At 36.6% G+C, this 21,099-nt stretch overlaps 1 protein-coding gene across 5 annotated transcripts in view; it reads right to left on the minus strand.

Annotated features, from left to right (window-relative positions):
* iqsec1b (IQ motif and Sec7 domain ArfGEF 1b) overlaps positions 1–21,099 on the minus strand; it is a 187,987-nt gene that overhangs the window by 66,875 nt on the left and 100,013 nt on the right. Inside the window, exon 1 of one of the 5 annotated variants that reach the window (XM_059538065.1) lies at positions 14,792–14,960. The exons of 3 other annotated variants lie outside the window; for them this stretch is intronic. In XM_059538065.1, the coding sequence (XP_059394048.1) occupies positions 14,792–14,814 (23 nt within the window). In that variant the 5' untranslated portion in view covers positions 14,815–14,960. Of the gene's footprint in view, positions 1–2,803; positions 3,314–14,791; positions 14,961–21,099 lie in introns of those variants that run through there. One more of the 5 variants, XM_059538061.1, reaches the window with a different exon arrangement.

The following is a 21,099-nucleotide window of genomic DNA, read 5'->3' on the forward strand; positions in this document are numbered from 1 at the left end:
ATTAATGCAATAAAGCCACTTTAAGATGATACTGTACATTATCTCTTTCATATTAGCTTCACCTGAGACTTAGTTATGTCATTTCAAGTCATTCATCATCATAATCACAGTCTGGCACAGACTAAAAGACTGCTTACACAATGTCCAGATCAACTACGCAACACCAGAGTGCAAATACATAAATAAATAAAAATAGAAATGAAAAAAAAAAAAAAAAAAAAAAAAAAAATATATATATATATATATATATATATATATATATATATATATATATATATATATAAACATAAAATACATAAAAATAAATAAATTTTTCATAAATTATAATACATTTTAACAATTGACTCATCTGTTTTACATATTATTTCTAGACATACATTTTTATCTGTATTTGTGTCCACTGGAAATCAATCAAGACCTTGGCACTGCTAGCATCATTTTTCGTCGGTTAAGCAATGGGAACATACAGTTCACTCATATTTACACAAATGAAATAAAAGAGCTAGAATGAACAGAAAAGAAGCCCTGTTTCTGCTTCACCACAATTACATGCAAAAAGCTCCATAAAAGAGTATGTTTTAAGAAATGACCACAGCAGGGGAAAAAGCAACTTTTGGTCTTTTTTTTATTTCAGCGTCCAGACTTCAAAGATCATTCCAGCCTGGCACGTGTACACCCACCTCCACAACCGAGGTGAATATTAATGATCTGCTCTGCTAATCTGCATACAGAATGGATGCTGTGTTTGTCCCCACTTTGTGGTAAGCTACAATAGTTTGAAAATGCACAGAATATGTTTCTAGACTGCAGACATACAGTAGATATAGTTTCTGTAGAGGTAACTGTAGATGCAGTAACAACAGATTCAGAATGAGAACTAAAGAGAACTGAAGCCAGTAGAAATCAATGGAGAACAAACTGGTGTAATCAGCAACACTAATGACTGTATCATATTAATCAGTGAAGCACCTGTATGTGAAGTAATATTAGGTTTTGTTCCAGTCTTAAAGGGCCAGCGCCCCTTAATATACTTTATATATTAATGCAGCTATTAGAGGCACCTTCAGCTAAAAGAGAATCAAATTATCTAGATAAATCAAATTGTCCAGAGAAAATTATTGTTTGCCCAACAAAAACGCAAAATGTTAATGCTTTTGAATCATTTTAATGTGCTCTAAAGAGGTTTCAGTGGGCCGCTTATATCCTGACAAACTCCTACTCTAAGTATCTAACATAGTGCATGCCGAGAATAATAATAAAGGGAGATTTTTCTCTTTTGTTTCTTCTGTTTTGTTTTTAAATGTGAGGTTGAAAGTCACTAACGACACTGTATATTGTGCTAGATTGACAGCATTGCACTGCGCACAAAAGCCACGTTGTGTGAACCGCGCAGTTTCCACTGATTACAGCAGTCAATTGAAGGACACGGTTAGGCGAGAAGGTCAGCACAAACAGTTGACAGGTGATTTCCTGAGTCGCTGCTCGAGTCAGAGATGTCCGGATTCCTTAGTCAGCAAAGGTTAAGCACAACACCATCAAGTTGTTTTTTTATTTATGGTGGTCACAGGAGGGGAAGAAGATGGGAGACCCATAAACTTACATTTCCAGAAAGTTTATGGGTATTTCCAGGCAGGTCTTAACTGCATTACATGTCCAAATCCCTTTACCAAATGATTTCAGTTATTTCAAAGGTCCTAAGTTACAGCTTACAAAAGCATAAGAACCGAAACCCACAAAGACACTGACAATAAATAAAGTAAACAATAGGAAAAAAACTGACAAATAATTTCCAGATTTTTGCCACAAAATTCCATCTAATTATGTATGGAAAGCACATGCTCTCTTTCTCCTGCTCCCAGAAACATACACATGCAAAGAAACATGTTGTCAGCACTGCTCTGATGATTTTATCACTAATATACTTTAGCAACTCAAAAGCTATTCTTGAAGCAGATGAACTTACAGTTTTGTTTTTAGTTGTGATGCAATAAAACTTTATTTTCTAAAGATTCAACAGTCCATCATCAATTATTTCTTATATATAATATAATAATCAAAACTACTAAAAAGTACAACATTTAATATCTAACTACTAAATAAAAAATAATATAAAAATACAGTATATAAAACTACAAACAAACAAATCTTTCTTATAGTTTCAATATTAGTGAATAATATTGATAAAAATGAAAAAAAAAAAAGATAAATAATAATAATAAGTAATAATAGAAGAATTTAGTTTAAAAAATGACACTGACACTGCTGCCACTGCTTAAAATTTCCTGTCAACTTAAAACCAAAGCTTAAAGTTCTGCCGGATGTAAGAAGGAAGAAGGACTATCCTCAAGCAATTACAGAGACTTGGACAGAACACACACACGTGACCCATCACAGGACCAAGCCCAGGGGCCCACTGGGTACCATGCCCCACAATAGAGGATCAGATCTGTGATGGAAACGCTTGTCATGTCACAGAAACACAAAAGATCTAGAGTTAAATCGGCCTGACTTGCTGTAACCTCAGCTTTACAGTCCTCAATTCACAATAACACAAAGACACACTGAACTGAGATCAGTCATGGCTCTTTACTGACTGAATAACAGCCTATAAAGCTGATCTGAGAACTGTTACTGCGGATAACAATACAATGCAGACAATGGCTTTTTAATTAGAAATTAATTGCTCATAATGTGACAAAGAAACACATTATAATAAGCTGATAATACCTTCGATCATTTGTAAAGTCAAATTTACTGTATATAAAAGCCACACAGACGCCAACACTGAACAAAGACCTCTTACCTTTTATAGAAGCCATTGAGAGGCTGTAAGCAAAGAAACTGCCAGTAATCTAAGCAGAAAGTCTTGAGCTTCAACATTTTCCTAAGGAAGAACTGACGAGTTTAGCGATTTAGCATCCCTGCTAGCCTGCATAAAACAACTAAGATCCATGTGGTTGCACCATCACACCTGACTCAGAGATGTTTGAGTGACGGTAACTATGCCAAACGTCCTGTAGATCGACGTACGGCAGGGCCTCAGCGGCAGCTGTAAATCCTTCCAGCACGGATGGTAACACCCTTTGTGATGTCCCTCACACCCTCAATGAAGATGTCACACACACACACCATGCGCCCGACTCTCCACCGTTTCAGGGATGTGACACAAAGTGTGTGAGAAAGATATCTGTATATCCTAGCACTAATCCAGCAGGCCCAAAACAGTCCAAAAAGAATAAAAAAAGCAAAAAGCTCAGCTTTGTATTACAGCTGCTTCCATTGTCTGTCAGTGCTGATGACAGAGTCCAGCTCCAGTGTGCTTCACCGCAACCACAAAGCCCCCTACGCCCCCCTGCCTGGCCCGTATTAATTATGCTTTATCTGATGGTGCACTCCCTTTGCCAGCCATGTGTGTGCTGAGCAGTGCTAATCACTAGAAGCACATGGTGATCAGCAGGGAATGACGCTCACCAAACACAAGCTGTGATTTACAACCCAACTCTGATATGCTGATGCCCGTTGCTGAGATACAGAATCACTAGTGATTAAAATGCTAAATGGAAGCCTTAAGATGATGTTGATTGGTTAAGAATGGGAGAGTGGGTGTGGCCAAGTTAGTCAGTAAGGGTACCGATTCTTTTTCCATTGCATTTCAGGGGAGCTAATATGAAACCCCAAGCAGTAATTTCTTCTTAATTTTAGGAAACTTCTTAATTTACTTATTTATATTAATTTAGAGGTTATTTTGAGTAAATGTATTTTTTTTGTAAATTATTATGTCACATTACAGGACTCCTAAGTGAAAGAAAGAAATATTTGAAACAAAGGAATATTTGTATATTTAATATTGTCACACTACATGACTATTTAAACAAACTACAAAAAACAAAAATATTCCTAAATAAATACAGCAAATAAACATAACATACATTTTAACCTAAACACACAATGTTAAAAAGTCCAGAGATTATTATTAGTAAAAAGAAAAAAAAGCAAACAAACAATGAAATTAAAGACACATTATTATGCATGAGCTGACCCTAAACCTGAATATGCAGAGAAACAAATGAGATGTGTCCACAGTGTCACAGAAATTGAATGCACTGAAAGAGGTGTATTTAAGCACATGATAGCACATTCACGCAATCCATTTCAAGGAGGCATGACCAGTAATTACCAAACCCTGTAGGCACTCATTTCTCTAGAGAATATCAACAAACTTGTATGTGTGTATGTGTGTTTGGGATGCTCATCATTATGCAAGACACTGAAGCCCCTACATGCAGACGAATCATTCTGCTCCCTCTCACGCCCTCTAAACTCTCTTCAATCCATCCACATCCTGGCACTCAAACAACAAACACAGTGCTCTCGCTGTAGATTGGTACAATAGATCAGGGATTTCTTTGTCTAAGTGTAAAGTGAGAAATGCTAAATGACGCTAGCAGCCAAACAGAGCTCTATAGAGTTGAGCAGTCATACTGTTTGTTTGCCAAGGCACAAAAAGTTGAATGGTAAAAACACACATTAGTCAGCAAAATATAAAAATATATACATACACACACACATATACATATATATATATATATACTTATATATATACTTATATATATATGTTATTATATATACATATATAATAACAGGGGCCTTACATTTTTAAATTGAACAAAATATATTTAAAACATTTCCAAATAGGTTAATTATTCATTAGTTCTTTGCTAGTACTCACATCCCAGACAGTCAATTCACAAAAAAAACAAAACAACAAAAAACATCTACACTCCCACTTTCTGCAATTTAACATGGAATTGTATTTAATTTTATGTTCCCTTTTACTTGTTTAAAACCCATAAACATGAGAGAGCCACACATGTCCCTTTTCCTCATTAATGAGTCTCAGCAAACAGCTCTTTTGTCCTGTGGGTACTTTAGGGGCCCATTTTGTCGAGGAGAAGGCTGTGGGTTGGTGTTGCCCACTAAACAAACGAGGAAACATCCATCATCCGGTTGACTGAGATGACTGTTGCCTACTTCCTCTTAACTTCAAGGTATTTTAAATGCTACATGATCATTTAAACCTCCAGATTTAAATGAAGTTGTAAAATATAAACAGTTTTTACTATATATAGAAGATAAAGAAAACAATAGAAGTAGTACTCATTCTTTAAAAGTCAATCGATAAGGTAGGCTAAAAATATAATTTAAAGACTCCAGTTTCTTCAATGAGAAACAAAACTTTAATGGGGGAAGGTGTAAGTGTTCTTGAGCAGGCAGACTGGGCTAAAGCCGCCCATTAGTCCTTCTTGTACACCAGGTGTTGGCTTTTCAGGACCCAGCTGTGCTCCACATCCCCAGTAAATGAGCCACGCGGCTCTCTGGTGCTAATGACAGCGGTCAGCACCCGAGGAAGCACACGTCACACTGCTGTTAATGAACCAGTGCTCTGTGAGAACTCAGCACCAGTTAATGGACCTCATTCACAGTGACCTTTGAATGACAATTTTACGATGCAAGGCATCATATTCACGAATTACACTCAAGGGAACGCAGGGGAAAATCTCAAACTGATAGTTTTTTGATAATTAAAGGCTATATATGTAATGCATGTATAAAATTGGCTGCATTTATTTGATTATTAATGTATTATTGTATTTTTATTTGATTATTATTTATTTTTTGAGTTTATTGTGCAAATAATTTAATTTAGTTTAGTTAAAATTTAATTTTGTTCTGTAACAGTACATTTTCAGCATCTTTACTCGAGACATGAGCCTTTAGAAAGATTCATTAGCATTTATTATTAGTATCAATGTTTACATTTTAAATTAAATTAAATGTATGCATTTAGCAGACGCTTTTATCCAAAGCGACTTACAGTGCATTCAGGCTATCAATTTTTACCAATCATGTTTAAAACAGCTGTTTCTATTGTGGTACTGTGAAGTGATACTTTTTCACAATCCTTTTATGAACAGATATTTCTACAGATTTTTTGGTAGCAATGTAAAGTCTTTACTCTCACTTCAATCAGTTGTAGGGAATAAAAGGATTATGAAAAATATACATTTTTGGAACCTAAATTAACTTAATAATTTACAGTGCTTTTTAATTCTTAATGATTAGTTTAAAATTACAAACTGTTTGAGCTCTGATTAAAGTTTAAATACTATTTTCTTTGGTATCTAGTGAAAAGTAGTGGAATATACCTTTTAAAATTATTCAGACGAATATTAGTTCAAATGAAAAATTAGATGGCTTCAGAACAGCCTTACAGATTTAGAAGTGGTAATATACTGTACAGTAGCAAAAAAAAAAATAAAAACTGCAGTATTACAAATTTATACAATATGAAAAAAACAATGATGTACAATTCAGAAGTCATTTAGACATTTTATGCCAAGTATATGCCTCAGTACCATCTAAACAAGGATATTACATTTCTTTGTGATTGTTGGAGAGTTGCATTGCTCATATATGGTACAGTAGAGTAAAAATGAACATTTACAGAAAAATCACACCAGTGAGTATTTCACACAGAGCTACCAGCTGTGTAAATACTGGTTGATTTCATGGTCCCAGGGACTGCTTTGATATATAGTACAGACCAAAAGTTTGGACACCCCTTTCTCATTCAAAGAGTTTTCTTTATTTTCATGACTATGAAAATTGTAGATTCACACTGAAGGCATTAAAACTATGAATTAACACATGTGGAATTATATATGGAATTATATACATAAAAAAGTGTGAAACAACTGAAAATGTGTTGCTTTGATTACACACTCTTGGCAATTCTCTTGATGAGCTTCAAGAGGTAGTCACCTGAAATGGTCTTCCAACAGTCTTGAAGGAGTTCCCCGAGAGATGCTTAGCACTTGTTGGCCCTTTTGCCTTCTGTCTGCGGTCCAGCTCACCCCTAAACCATCTCGATTGGGTTCAGGTCCGGTGACTGTGGAGGCCAGGTCATCTGGAGTAGCACCCCATCACTCTCCTTCTTGGTCAAATAGCCCTTGATGCCTTCAGTGTGACTCTACAATTTTCATAGTCATGAAAATAAAGAAAACTCTTTGAATGAGAAGGTGTGTCCAAACTTTTGGTCTGTACTGTACATAAGAACTGATTATATAACTAAGAACTGATTATATAACTATGTTTGCTCTATTGTAATGGTTCATCCAGGGGGCCTGATGTCTCTTCAAAGACAGATTTTCTAGTAAAATAGAGAGCAGGGTTATTAAATGTACCAATGAAGAAAAAAAAACTTTGAGATGCTTTTATACAAGTCCAAAAAACACTGCCCTCCCTGTGGGTAAAACCAGTTTAAGCTGGCTATAGTGTTTTGAAACATGGTTTCTAGCAAGTTTAAGTTGGTGGACCATCTTGGAGCAGCAGATATTTCAGCTTAAGTTGTTTTTGGAACATGCTAGCTAGTCAACTAGCTAATACCAAGCTTGGACCAACAAAACATCAGCTATCATGTGCCAATAAACAGCTTAAACTGTATTTTCCAACAACATGTTTGTTTGTTGTCAATCACCGCACTGACAAATACTGCAAAACATGGCGATGTGAGATCATGTTACTGGCACTCACCCCTAGTCTCCATCTTGTCTGCACTCTCTGCTAACTTCATTACTTCCCTCTTTTCTCTTCACAATGTTAACATCTTTTATGACCGCGCTGTATGGCTTCTTTTAATTCCCCTGGTGAATGGGGTGATGATCTCGTCAGAGATACATTTTGACGATAAAAAACCTGAAGTATCTGCACGCCTCTTGTTTGATTGGCAGAAACCAAATAAGTGATAAATACGGTCGGGCACCAGTTTGCGGGCCATCTTAAAGACCCCTGAGAGGCCTTGGGCACCTCAAATGGGTAGGTGGTTGTGTAATTGCAGTTATTGTCGTTGCACTAGGGGCCAGATGGGGTCTAGGCTGAAATGATGAGGGTAGGCTGTATTTTCGTGGCCTCAATATCACTTCTCTGAAAGATGGCTATCACGGTGAAGAGCTCTATCTGGGCTCTGGCAGATAGACTAATTTTTCTTGATATGTCCTGCCATACTGCTATTTTGTAGAAGGTGTCCTCAACCCAAGGCGAAGAATTATGATGGCCAATTGCCCGCAGGCTTGAGAGAAGCCAATATGTACATGGCTGATATTCAAATTGGCTCTTTTTAAAATCAACAGAAATACACTGCTTATGGATAACCATCGGCAAGATGGATAAAACAACATCTAGAACATAAAAAGTGCTGTATATTCAACTAACTGACGTTGAAAATGTATTTTATAGCAGTATGTTAAAGTCCTCCAATCTGCTGAGGAAAATGGTGTGACAGCTGAGGAAATTATTGCCTACTGGTGGCCAGTTTGGGGCTAAATGGAGCACTTTAAAAATGCTTTTATGACCCTCGCCAGGTTTCTTGTGAAAAAAACAAAAACAAAACAAAAATGAAGAGGGGCAGAAAAGCAGAATATCTTTGTCTTTTTTTAGTCTGGTATTATTGTGATCACTCCCTTTCAAAGGTCTTCAGAAAGCCCCTTTTTTCCCTCAGTCTCAAAGCTGGAACAATAGCTGCCTGTGGACTGTCCCTGTGAGAATCGTTCAAGCACAAAGAAACATGGGTGTGAAACTCACAAAAACCCAAACACCCTGAAGTGGATCATAAAGGCAAAACACAGCTTAAACTTGGTCCTCTTATGAACATATGAACAGATCCCCTGGTGCACAGACATACAAATTACACAGAAACAAATTGCTGTATATGTAAATGAGGACAGCTGGGCATAGAACAGGATCAGATGTGAGTTTAGCATATTAAATGACTGGTTGCCTTCCTGTATTGGAAAGCACATGCAAATTAAATGGACTTCAATGGTGAGCGCATTAAACACAATATTGCAGATAAAACATTGTGCATATTTATTCGATGTCATCGAGAGACGTGTACCATCTGAGATCATTGGAAACCAGCCAGACCGCTTAAAACACATTTAACCAAGGTCTAATGGTGTAAGTATTTAACGACCACATGAGATTAAGAGCCAATTAATTCAATCACAGACCAAAGAATTGTAATTTCGGTTTCACTGGCTGAGAGGGAAACCGATTACACTAAAACTCATCAACTTCACTCATTATGTGGCCCATAATACCAGATTTGAACTAAAAATGGCTTGTTGGATGGATAACTGTAGCGGCCCTCAACACTAATGAAACAGTTATGGTCTCTCAGCTTCATTACGATCAGTTCATCAACGACTCTTTATTAAGAATCATATGCATTTATGGAACTTCCTAATGATAACATCTTGTATATGAGAACCGTTTTCCTCTATTCCCTGATCAAATTATGCACTCAAAGAGACAAAGACTGAACATACTTATAGTGCGAGTGAAAACCAATGATATGGTGCTATTTATGAGGTTGATGCGACTGTTTTGTGAGTGCTCTCCTCACACTGAGATGAATCAGGCAAGCCTTGGTGGGTTCAACCTTTGCTTTGAAGTGGTTGTTTATTGTCAACAAATTATATAATACTACATAAAGATGAAAAATGAATGAAATGTCAGCAGAGGCATGCTGTTTTGTGCCGTTAACCTGTTGATTGCTATGGAGATGTGAGTGTTGGAAGTGAACAATTCAGCACAAATACATCCAAAACTGACTCCTCAAGAGTGTGACACTATACAGGCACTACATTACTGAATCCTAATGGCAATGGACAACTACATTTCCACATTTTCTGAAGAAAATGGCAGCAATCTTGGCTGTTAGCCTGTTGCTGTGTGGCTACTATGGTGTTCTGGGTAGTTGCTATGGTATAGGTGGTTTTGTGCCTATATACTGTATGAAAAAAATATCATATGAATTTAAAAAGCATGACACAAAAAGTTTGAAATGTTTTACCATAAATAAATATTCTATAAATATAAAAATAAACACCAATATTTTAACGGTACTGTTATTTTTTAAATGTAAGGCAGATAAAGTAAAAAAATAAAAAATAATAATAATAATAATGGGAAGGAAAAATATTGCTATAATTATATATATATATATATATATATATATATATATATATATATATATATATATATATATATATATATATATATGACGTAGCAGTTCACAATATAAATTAATATAAAGACTATAAAGAATATATAGTTCATAATTGACTTTTTATATTTCAACTGTACACACACACACACACACACATATATCAATTCTTATTGACAGTAGGGATATGTTGTCTTAGCAAACAACACTTACTAAATATTTTTAAAACAGCATACTACAGAGAAATAGCCAATAATCGAATAACAGATGTTTCTATGTATTGACAGATCTATAGCAACAGTATCAATATACTCTTGACAAAGTGTACTGCTGTAGTAGCAGTTCAAAAAAAGTTGAGTAAGATGGGAACAAGTTCACTTTCTACTGCTGATTGAGTCAGCCATTTGCGACCCAGAACAAAGTGTTCATCTCTCTTACAGCAGACATGGCGCTCTTGTTTCACATAAACACTAAAAATCCTTAGGGACACAGAGCCTTTAGTTCAGCACAGAAAATCCTGTAGGCTATTTCTGAGGGTCATAGCATGACCCTACTAGCAGAGCCCTGTCAGACCCAATGGGCTTTCATCATCAGCCTTTGAGGACTGGAGTGGGGAACATGAACTGGTTACTGGTCTCACTTCCTGTGGTTTAAGATAACAGTCATGGGGATTCTCAGATCAAGGTGCTGAATTTTCTGTTCCTGCTTCTACTTTCTGATTCCAACTGAAGAAAACAACATTTACAGTTTTTAATGCTTCTTAAATGGATCTGAAAAACATGAGGGTGAGTAGAGCTTAGTTTAGCGGTTAGCGCAACTGTTCACGCATTTTCTAATCCCATTCCCACCCCTTCTCCCAAATATCTGAGATTTCTCTCTATATCAATAAAAGAATAAAGGTTACTCGAACAGATTCCAGTGATATTTACACGGTGGTGTAGTGATTGCCAACTCAAGTCAATTTCTTAATTAAATCTATTAACTTCAATGAGCAGCAACCAGTTCAAGATGATAACATTGATCATGACGTCACGTACAAAGAGAAGTACTTGTTCTTTCATGCATTCATTCACCTCTGTCAGCAGTTACTGACTTGTGCTTCAACTGGACAATACAGACATATGTCATATATAACACAAAAATAAACTTCAGATCATGAGACATAGTAAATGCTGCATCTCTCAAAAATAATTAATATTTTTGTGATGAAATCTGAGATATTGGATTTTGAGTAAACCAATACATAAAGCTAGAGATGAGCTACTCACACTATCTGCACTGATTGGGAGAGAATATCATCATTAAAAATGTAGTTAAGAACTGAGAAAACCGCAGTCTTATTGGTAAATTAAAAAATAATGAAATTAGTCCAAAGATTTCAACATTTGAAGCTTTCAGTCAGGCAAAGATCCTAAGAGTTTATAAAGCTGCTAAAGATGTCACTAAGCAACTAATATTTTGAGACTTGTAGCATCATTAGGGGTGTAAAAATACATGAAATATATGTTTAATTCATACGATTAATTAATTAACTATTAAGAGGAGCTGTCATCTTCAAGATTGCACATCCAGTACATAACAGCTTCTACCAAACAACTGAGCATTTAGTGTGTTATATTTAACAACAAATCGAAATATTTCATATTGTATTTGTAACGTATATTAATATTATTAATTATTTTTCAAGGCAGCAGCTATCTGTACTAAGGGCAAATAAGTGTTATTAGCAATTAGATGCTATTTACAGTAAGTGAAAATAGCAGTATTTCTTTGCGATAGATTCTATTTACACCATGTAAAATAGCATCATTTCTTTGCATTAATATTGTTTACATGTTATTTATATTACAGCAAGTAGCAGATATGTGCACCTCAGTACTGTAGTACATTATAAAACAGAATGCAATAGCCTAATAATGTATTGAGTGTAATTTATGGGTTTTTTTTAATTAAAATGGATACCGTATTACTGGGGCAAAAATGCCTTCCCTACACCACCCCTAACCCTAACCAATAAACACCAGTGAGGTATTTTATTTTACACTTTTCGATTACAATCTTCATTTTATTGAAAATAAATGTGTTTCCAATCTGATATGTGATGTGAAAAGGTAGAAGCATGAGTTCGGCAAAAGGCAGATTCAAACTCGGGTCGATTGTTTCAAAATGTCTCTGTTATGTGCTTTATATTTGTACTTAGTGTAAATAGACACATTCCATTTTTTATGCATGTATACACATACATATACAATTTATATGTATCAACAATCTATGACACTTCATCCAAAAATTTGACACACCTATGATAAGACTTCATGCACATAACTGGGTTAGAAGCCCAAATCTCATCAGTGCACTGAGTGATAGAATAATGCTTTGCCACCACACTGAATCCTGCTCATCTGACCTCAGTGCTGGAGTCTGCCTCTCGCCGGCAGGCTAATGTGAATGCCTTCCTCCTGCAAGGCATGGCACCACGCCACCTCCCATTACTGTCACTGACACTACTGCTGCCGTCATGCTATAAAAACACATTCAAATCACATTCACACACAAATTGCAAAAAATAGGCTGCAGCATTAGTTTAAACTGTGCATTTCTGAAGAGCATGATCTGTAATTGTTCAACAGAGAGAGAAAGAGAAAGAGAGATGGAAGAAAGAAAGAGTTATTAGTCATGGTCCGCTCTGGAGGGCTAACGTTTGTACAGGGTGACCTTGAGGGAGGGTCACATGACAGCGAAAGGCTGTCTCAATCCCATTCCCGCCCTCCCTTTCCCCCTGGGATGAGGCACAGGGGGCAGCAGTGCAGGCAGACAGAGCTCAAGAGCAGATGGAAACATGGGCCACTGGCTTATGCAATGTCCCAGCTGAGAACGAGGCTTGTTGACTCTCTCTTTACTCGCTTGATAAATCACCATTTGAAAACACAGCACATAAACAGTAATATATAAGATGCAAATTGTTTACCTATCTGTCTGTCTGTCCGCCTCTCTATCTATCTATCTATCTATCTATCTATCATGTTTAGCGCAGCTTGTCAGTGAACAACAGCTCTGTGTAGTAAATGCTGCTCCATGTGAAAGCGCGCCGGTGATAGAGATTTACCGCTAGTTACAGAACCGGCTCCATCCATCCATCCATCCATCCATCCATCCATCCATCCATCCTTCCATCCTTCCATCCATCCTTCCATCCTTCCATCCTTCCATCTATCTATCTATCTATCTTCATAGACTTGCATAGAGACAGACAGAAAGATATGAAACACAATAAATGTGGTTATTGCTTTCGGAGTTGGATGCCGCTGTTTGGGAAAGCAGTCGTTTAACTGTTCTGGGAGGCAATTATACAGAAATACTTTGATGACAGACTTTCCTCGGGCATTTCCAAATGACCATAACAACATTTCAGATGCTGTGGAACAAGATCGGTCCGCTGGTTAGTCAGGATTTACCGTCACCATAGCACAAAGTCACATGACTTTTTTGATGCGCTTGGAGGAATATATTTGCGAAATGCATTTCCATCTCCCATTTTTTCGCAATAAACCTTTTTTGCATAAGTCAAAAACAACCTCAAGCAAACGTATACATTTTTGTCAAATTAAGGCAATTTTAAATTTTCAAAATTCAGTGTTTCCATCACTCTTTTCTGATGTGATACTTCAAAATGCACATAAAAGCAGGGTGTGGAAGCCCAGCTTATGTAATATGCATAGATTTGCATAGAGAGAGACAGACAGTCAGACAGACAGTCTGTCTATCTGTCTCTCTCTCTCTCTCTCTCTCTCTCTCTCTCTCTCTTTTTGTCTGTCTGTCTTGTCTGTCTATCTTTATTACTATTTATGAATGGCTGCTATCTATTAATTAATAATATTCAAGCATATTTTAAATGACATTATTTAAACAGTAAAACATTTATTACAATAAGTTATTCGTATAATTATATTTTACTCCTTTAAATCAGTTTAAAATGACAAAAAATGTTTAAAATGACTAACATTATTAACAAACAGTGTAATTTAATTTTTATTTCTACAAATATCAATTTATTTTTTCGGAACTTATAAGGACATATTTGTGGCAAAAAAAAAGAGGAGTAAATCTTGAAACCCAGAGAGAGGGCATGTGTTCATTCAGCCTGACATACAGCAGTACGCTCAATGCTGACTGAAACTGCTGTCTTATACCGTTTCCAAAAATAGTCCTGGCGTGACATCACCAGAGCTACGTAAACACTGTCCACTTTGTTTTCAGTCTGCGTATGCAAGAGATCTCAGCATACAGAGCCCCAACCTTATTCCTCTGCCCTGGGCTTAGAGACACACAGCCTGTGGCAAACTCACAGAACATGCTGAACGTGTCTGCCTCAAACAGCCGACGAGTCCATTAACAATTAAACACATGACCCAAGATTTTGCTCCTTGTATGATGTGATAGCTTTTCAAGATGTTAAATGAAGCATCAAGCAACTGCAGCAGTGAAGTTGTCATGTATGAAATTGAAACGAGGTCTTACTCCTGCAGATATGGGCAGAATAACAAGACCTCCGTGCTGTCATAAGCACTCGCTTTCAGTGATTTGACATCTCATGAATACAATGCTGAGGTTAATATCATCTATTGTTTCATATGAAAACAAACGCAAATCTCGATATTCTTCCAATCTCTAAATAAGTCTCGGCACAATTACACACTCACATGCACAAATCAACCATGTACTCACAAGTAGTAGCGATGAAAAGCCATGAAGATGCTGTGCTGTGTGTGAGTCTCTTGAGCGTGCCAAACTAAGCTTTGGTCTCACACACACACACACACACACACACACACAACCTCTCCTCTCAAACACTCACAGGCGTGCTCAGCTCATTCAAGCTTAGCCTCAGCGGGGCAGTACACGGCACGGAGTGTGTGATGTAATGTGCATTTCAAACACACACACACACACGTACATCTCATCATGGATGTTTCATATGATATTCATAGTTATGATCAGAGACATTCATACGGTATGATGCATCAAAAATGACGTATTTGGAAATGCACTTTTTCTGCCCTCGATTTGTTTTTGTTTACCTCTGATCTGTCCAACCCTGGTCTGCAGTATGGTCCAGTGAGCCAGAGACCCAGTTGGCTCAGTGGTTGCTATAGTAACAGGTTCTGTTTGTGAGGCTGGACCAATCAGCAGGAGCGTGCAGCATCCCTGATGACACAAACGGATTCATTAAGAACTAACAAAAGCTTGTGTGAATAGGCAGGCTGAAGATTTAATTATGCTGGGAGGGAGGAAGATACCTCTTGATTTTAGAAATGTTTTAATTACTGGTCTATGTGTTTAATCAAAAATCACTGGCAGTGATTTCAAGTTTTTAATTGTTGGTCTTCATCTCTATTATAAAACTGCTGGGCCCAATTAATGTTTTTAATTGTTAGTCTACAGTTTTAATATAAAATGTCAAGGCCAGATGTGATTTTTTTTAAATTATTGATCTATGTCCCTCATATCAAATCACTGGTCCTGATATATATACACACATACATATTTTAATTGCTGGTCTATGTCTTTAATATAAAATTGGCCTAATTTAGAGTTTTTAATCGTCGATCTATACCCTTTACATACCTAGATGTTATTATGATTTCTCAAACTTATCGTCTACTAATATAAAATTGCTGGCCTTGATTTTAATTTGTAATTGTTGGTGTACATCTCTAATACAAAACCTAAAACTCTTTCTTTTTCTACATTCCTAATACAAATTTACTGGCTACAATTTACATTTTTCAATTGTTGGTCGACTTTCCTAATAAAATTTTCTTTTATTGTACAGTTTTTTATATTGTTCTACAATATAATCTGAAATTGCATGTCAGTAATTTAAAAAAGCTGGACCCGATTTACCAATATATATATTTTTATTTACTGATGTTTTTATTTTTTAAATTGTTGTTTCATGTCCCAAATATAAAATTGTTTGGTGTCATTTACTTTTTTAACCGTTGCTCTTCAATTATTTTATAAATTCTCTGGATCCAAATTACATTTTTAATTGTTGTTCCACATGTGTAATACAAAATCGCTGGCTGTTTTTTTTTAACTGCTGATCTAAATTACTAATATAAAAGTTTCAGGTTGCATGTTTTACCTTTTTTTCTGGAACATCTCAACAGACAACCTCCTCCACTCCCGCTGGGACCCTCTAGCATGTACCTGTCACCAGGTATCAGTAACACCGTGGCACATGCACATTACCAGTTACCATAACAATACCTGTTCCCAACATGCACCAGGAGACTTAGCCGGCTCCCACGCACCCTAATACCTCCACAAGCTGACATAGCACTCGAGACGGAGAGGGGCTTTGGAAACATCTCCACCCCTGATATAACAAGGTTGAGGCCTTTGTTATGCTGATTTAGGCTCCCGAAGGAACATTGCATTGTGGGATCACATCTTTTCAGGGATAGGAAAAAGCAAAGTAATGAGGCTGTACATCCCCACGCAAACACGCTCATTATGGAGTCATGGTGGCAGGCATGAGGCAGGGACTTTTGGGACCAGTTTGCATTCATGTATGGAGATGATGGACAGAGGCTGGGAACGAAAAGCTGGAGGTGCATCCATAAGGGACAACTGTCAAGAGATGCTGACATACTGATACATCAAAATGTGCAAATTCACATGCTACTGCAATATTAATCTTAAAGACCCATACACACTCATAAAAAAGCCATTCACAAATACCTAAAAACCTTCAAACATTTGTCATTTAAAAATAAATAAATAAATAAATAAATATATATATATATATATATATATATATATATATATATATATATATATATATATATATATATATATATATATATATATATATATATATAAATCGATGTACATATTTCAGAGCTCAGCAAAAAGGATTTGTTTGTTTTTTTGTTGCATGGTTGAGCAATTTTTTAGGTATGTTTTTTTTTTATTAATACTTTTATTTTGCAAACATGCATTAAATTGATCAAAGGTGACATTAAAAACATTGATAACATTTTAAAAGGTTTCTCTTTCAAATAAATTGTTTCTTTTGAACTTTCTTCATTAAAGAATCTTTCAAATGTGCAATGCTTTCCATAATATTAAGCAACATAATGTTTTCTAAAATTAAATGGTTAGAATGATTTCTGAAGGATCATGTGACAGTCAAGACTGGATTAATGAATGCTATAAGAGGCTTTTTTCAAAAACATTTTTAAAAATTTACTGACTCCAAATTTTACATGGAAGTGCACATAATACGTATTATAACACATATTTACAAATATCTTAATTTGTATCATCCATTAATATTTATCTTTTGTATTACCAAAAGAAATGCAACAGGCTGCAAACCATAAACCGGGAACTATGAATAAAATAAAGTTAAATTAAATTAAATTAAATGCCAGCTATAACATTTTCTTTTTGACATAGGAGCTAAACATCACACAAGGGCTCTATCTCTGATTCCACTTCAAATCCTGGGAATAGCACTCATTCACTCCCCTGGAGGATGGCTGGAAATTGTGAGTGTCTACGTGTGTGTGGTGGTTTCAAATAGGACTGCCCCCAGTCGTATTCACTCAACTACTTGTGATCAGAAATTAGCTTTGGCTGAGAGGGACGTGCCGAGATTCTCTTTTTCTCTGCTCTCTGAGGTTCTTGTCTGAGGAGCTGATGCAGGCTAATCTCTGCTAGCCCTGAGCTACTTGCTAACAATACAGCACCGAGGGAGAAAAGATTACTTACAACTGAACATCTATTATGGAGAAATGATTTATTGATTTGCTGGGGGGTGCAAAACCAGAGGTCTTGATACATTGGAGAGCTCTGCAGAGGAGGCAGGAGTGTTCATGAGATAGAATTGAGGCAGACATATTCATGAGGCGGAACTGATGCAGAAGTGTTCATGAGGTAAACTCGAAGTGGCAGGATGCTCAGGAAAGAGGTACGCGCTGTCAGAATTGAATTGAGAATCCTTTTAAAATTCCAATCCCTGAATTTGAATAACATTTGAATTGAGGTGCAGTGGCAAACAGAATGTGGACCTGCAGTTCAAATTTGAATGTGAGGAAGGAGAAGAATTTGAAATTCAAAGAAGGTTATAATCCTTAGATACTGTAGCGATAGATAGATAGATAGATAGATAGATAGATAGATAGATAGATAGATATGATAGAAATAATTGAAGAAGAGAAATAATTCAAATGTAGCCTAAAAGCAAATATATAAATACATAAACACAAATACATTTTATTTTATTCACAGTATACAAATACTACTAAATAAATATTGCTATAGAAAAATTTAATCATATCTTATCATAACAATTCTCTTTTGTAGACCAAGATGCACAAACACATTACCTCTGTTAAGTAAGGAATAATTGACGACGGGACGTTGATTATTAGAAATATAATTCAACGGCCCGGAGTCAATTATTCAGTTTATACTACAGTTAACACACCTCAAGACATCGATCAGATTATATATTTCAAGGCATTTGTCCAGTTTGTCTACTTGAAACGCTATTGTGAGTATGATTATTTTCTTCCACATCTCATCCAAAGCTTCTGTTGCTAATTCCAAAATGTAATTTTAAACCTAGTAACAGAGGTTTGAGCCGTTGATAGCAGACTAATGCAGCTAAAAACTAAGTTATGAAAGAGAGAGAGAGAGAGAGAGAGAGAGAGAGAGAGAGAGACAGAGATTACCTCTGTGAGTCTGTGAATCTCTCAAAAGTTTTTGGCAGCAATGTAATAATGAAACTTTATGTGCCGTTTTTGTTACCTCACTTGTGAGAAGTTATGTCGTTTTTAAATTGTTAAAATATGGTAATGTTTCTGATAAAATCGCCAGAGTAACGTTACTCTAACAACGTGAGCCGTAACGTGTCTGTAAACTGTATGTGCGTCTGTGAGGGAGAGAGCGGGGGAGGCTATGTGCTTTCTGTACGTTAACCTCATTTTGTGGCAAAAACATGGAAATGATTTTATCCTGTTGTTTACAATATTTATTTGTTTGGCCAGTGTCGTGTTGAGTTTTGGTTCTTATGCTGTTGTTAACTGTAAAGACCTTTAAATGAACTCAAATAACTCGGCGAAGTGATGTAATGCGGTCAAGACCTGCCTGGAGCTACGTTTGCTGTGCGTTTCCCTGAAAATAATTGCACACCTTAGAACAGGGGTGTCAAACTCTAGATTCGTTTAGATGCAGCCCTAATTAAACACACCTGATCCAACTAATCCTGTCCCTCAGGTTTATTTTAAAACTGCACGGTATTAAGGCCCCGTAGTATACATTTCTTTAAATCGCAATTTAGAATATTCTTCTTCCTGTCAATCCAATAAAATTGTATATTCAACTTCCTGTACGCTGTTGCCAAATTCAGTTCAAATTCACATTCATGAATTGAAAAGAAGCCATTTTTTCACTTCTAAATTTTGCAAAACTGAGACAAAAAGGTTTGTGCAGCAGAATCGAGACTGAAATTAGTCAAAATTGAGTCTGAAGCGTCTTTGCAGCAGAGCTGAGGCAGAAGTGTTCATGAGGAATGAGGAAGTAACATAGCCTACATAATTACAACATAGGCTACATCAATCCTCACGGTGGAAATCAGCTCATCATGAGGCGTTCTGACTTATATATACACGTCAAAAGCTTTCCTGTCTGCACTGTAATATATAGGCAGGCACACACACAAATGCTCATGAGCTGTCTCTCTTTCATAAGCAACAAGGCACCGAACACCTGACACCTCATCATCTCAAAGACGGAATGAGAGTGAAACATATGGGAGATCTATTTGCATGCCTCGCATCTCCCTGACTCACTTAAGAGTCACATTCAGTCTTCAGCTCTGCTCTCCGCTCGGAGGATCACTCAGACTGTGTGTATGAATAATGGACACACATTAAACCCCAGATGTGCAGCAGGAAAGAAAGAGAGGAAGATAAAGAGAGAAAAAGAGAACTGAAGTCGCTGCAGGGGACAGACAACTGAGACACGGGGGGGACAGAATTGAATTATAACTTGCGTGATCCAGGGCTCATTTTAAAGGGATGATAGCAAGGGTTCAGCTAGACCCGTTTCAAATATCTGTTCCTGGATCAGTGTGCTGATGAGAAGTAATAGTGCGTCTGTGTATGTGCAGCTCTAATACTGCTCGGATCCTCCAATACACTGTCTCCCTCCTCTGGAAGAGAGCCATGTATACGCTGTCATATAACTTGAATGTAATGCAAGTTGTTAAATTAAAAATAAAAGCATCAGCCAAATGCAAATCCACACAATCCAAGGTTTCTTCCAACGCAGAAACACAATTTGAACATATCCTAACGTTAACAGGTTAACAACTAATTTGTTCAGTTTACATAATTTCAAATCTACATGAATGTATTTTTAACAGTAGAGAACTGCCTGTTTATGAGAGTTCAACTGATGTAACATGTGACCATCAGGGGGCAGTGTTTTCACACATCTATCACACCATGCGTTTCTTTGCATATGGATTTCAGAAGTTGATGAGCCAACCATAAACATGCTCAGATCATCAGTTCAAACAGCATTTCACTGGCAATTACACCACCAGAAATATAAATTGTGTGTATATTCCATGTTGATGACTTAAAAAGCGACCAGGGTGCAGCTGAGGTGACAGGCATGAAATGAATAGGCAACAAAATTTCTTCTCTCTGTGTAGTCTGGCACTGACTGAGTGCTCTCTGTAAACATCTTCAGATGTTGTCTACAAAAAGACGCACAGCAGGGAAAGTTGGAGCCAATTCTCCTTGTCAAAGAAAGCCAGCCGGGATGTAGAGCATGGCTTCAATCACAGTCAGATGATGCAATGATGATTACAATAACGCTAATCTAAGGGCAAAATTGCTTCCATTATCATTACAGTTAATCACTGTGACTAGCAGACTAGTGCCAACAGGGAACTATCACAGTTAAATGAAAGCTGGGTGTCAAATTGTACGGGTCACTGCAAAAACGAC

Source organism: Carassius carassius, chromosome 44, assembly GCF_963082965.1.
Source record: "Carassius carassius chromosome 44, fCarCar2.1, whole genome shotgun sequence".
Classification (NCBI taxonomy): domain Eukaryota; kingdom Metazoa; phylum Chordata; class Actinopteri; order Cypriniformes; family Cyprinidae; genus Carassius; species Carassius carassius.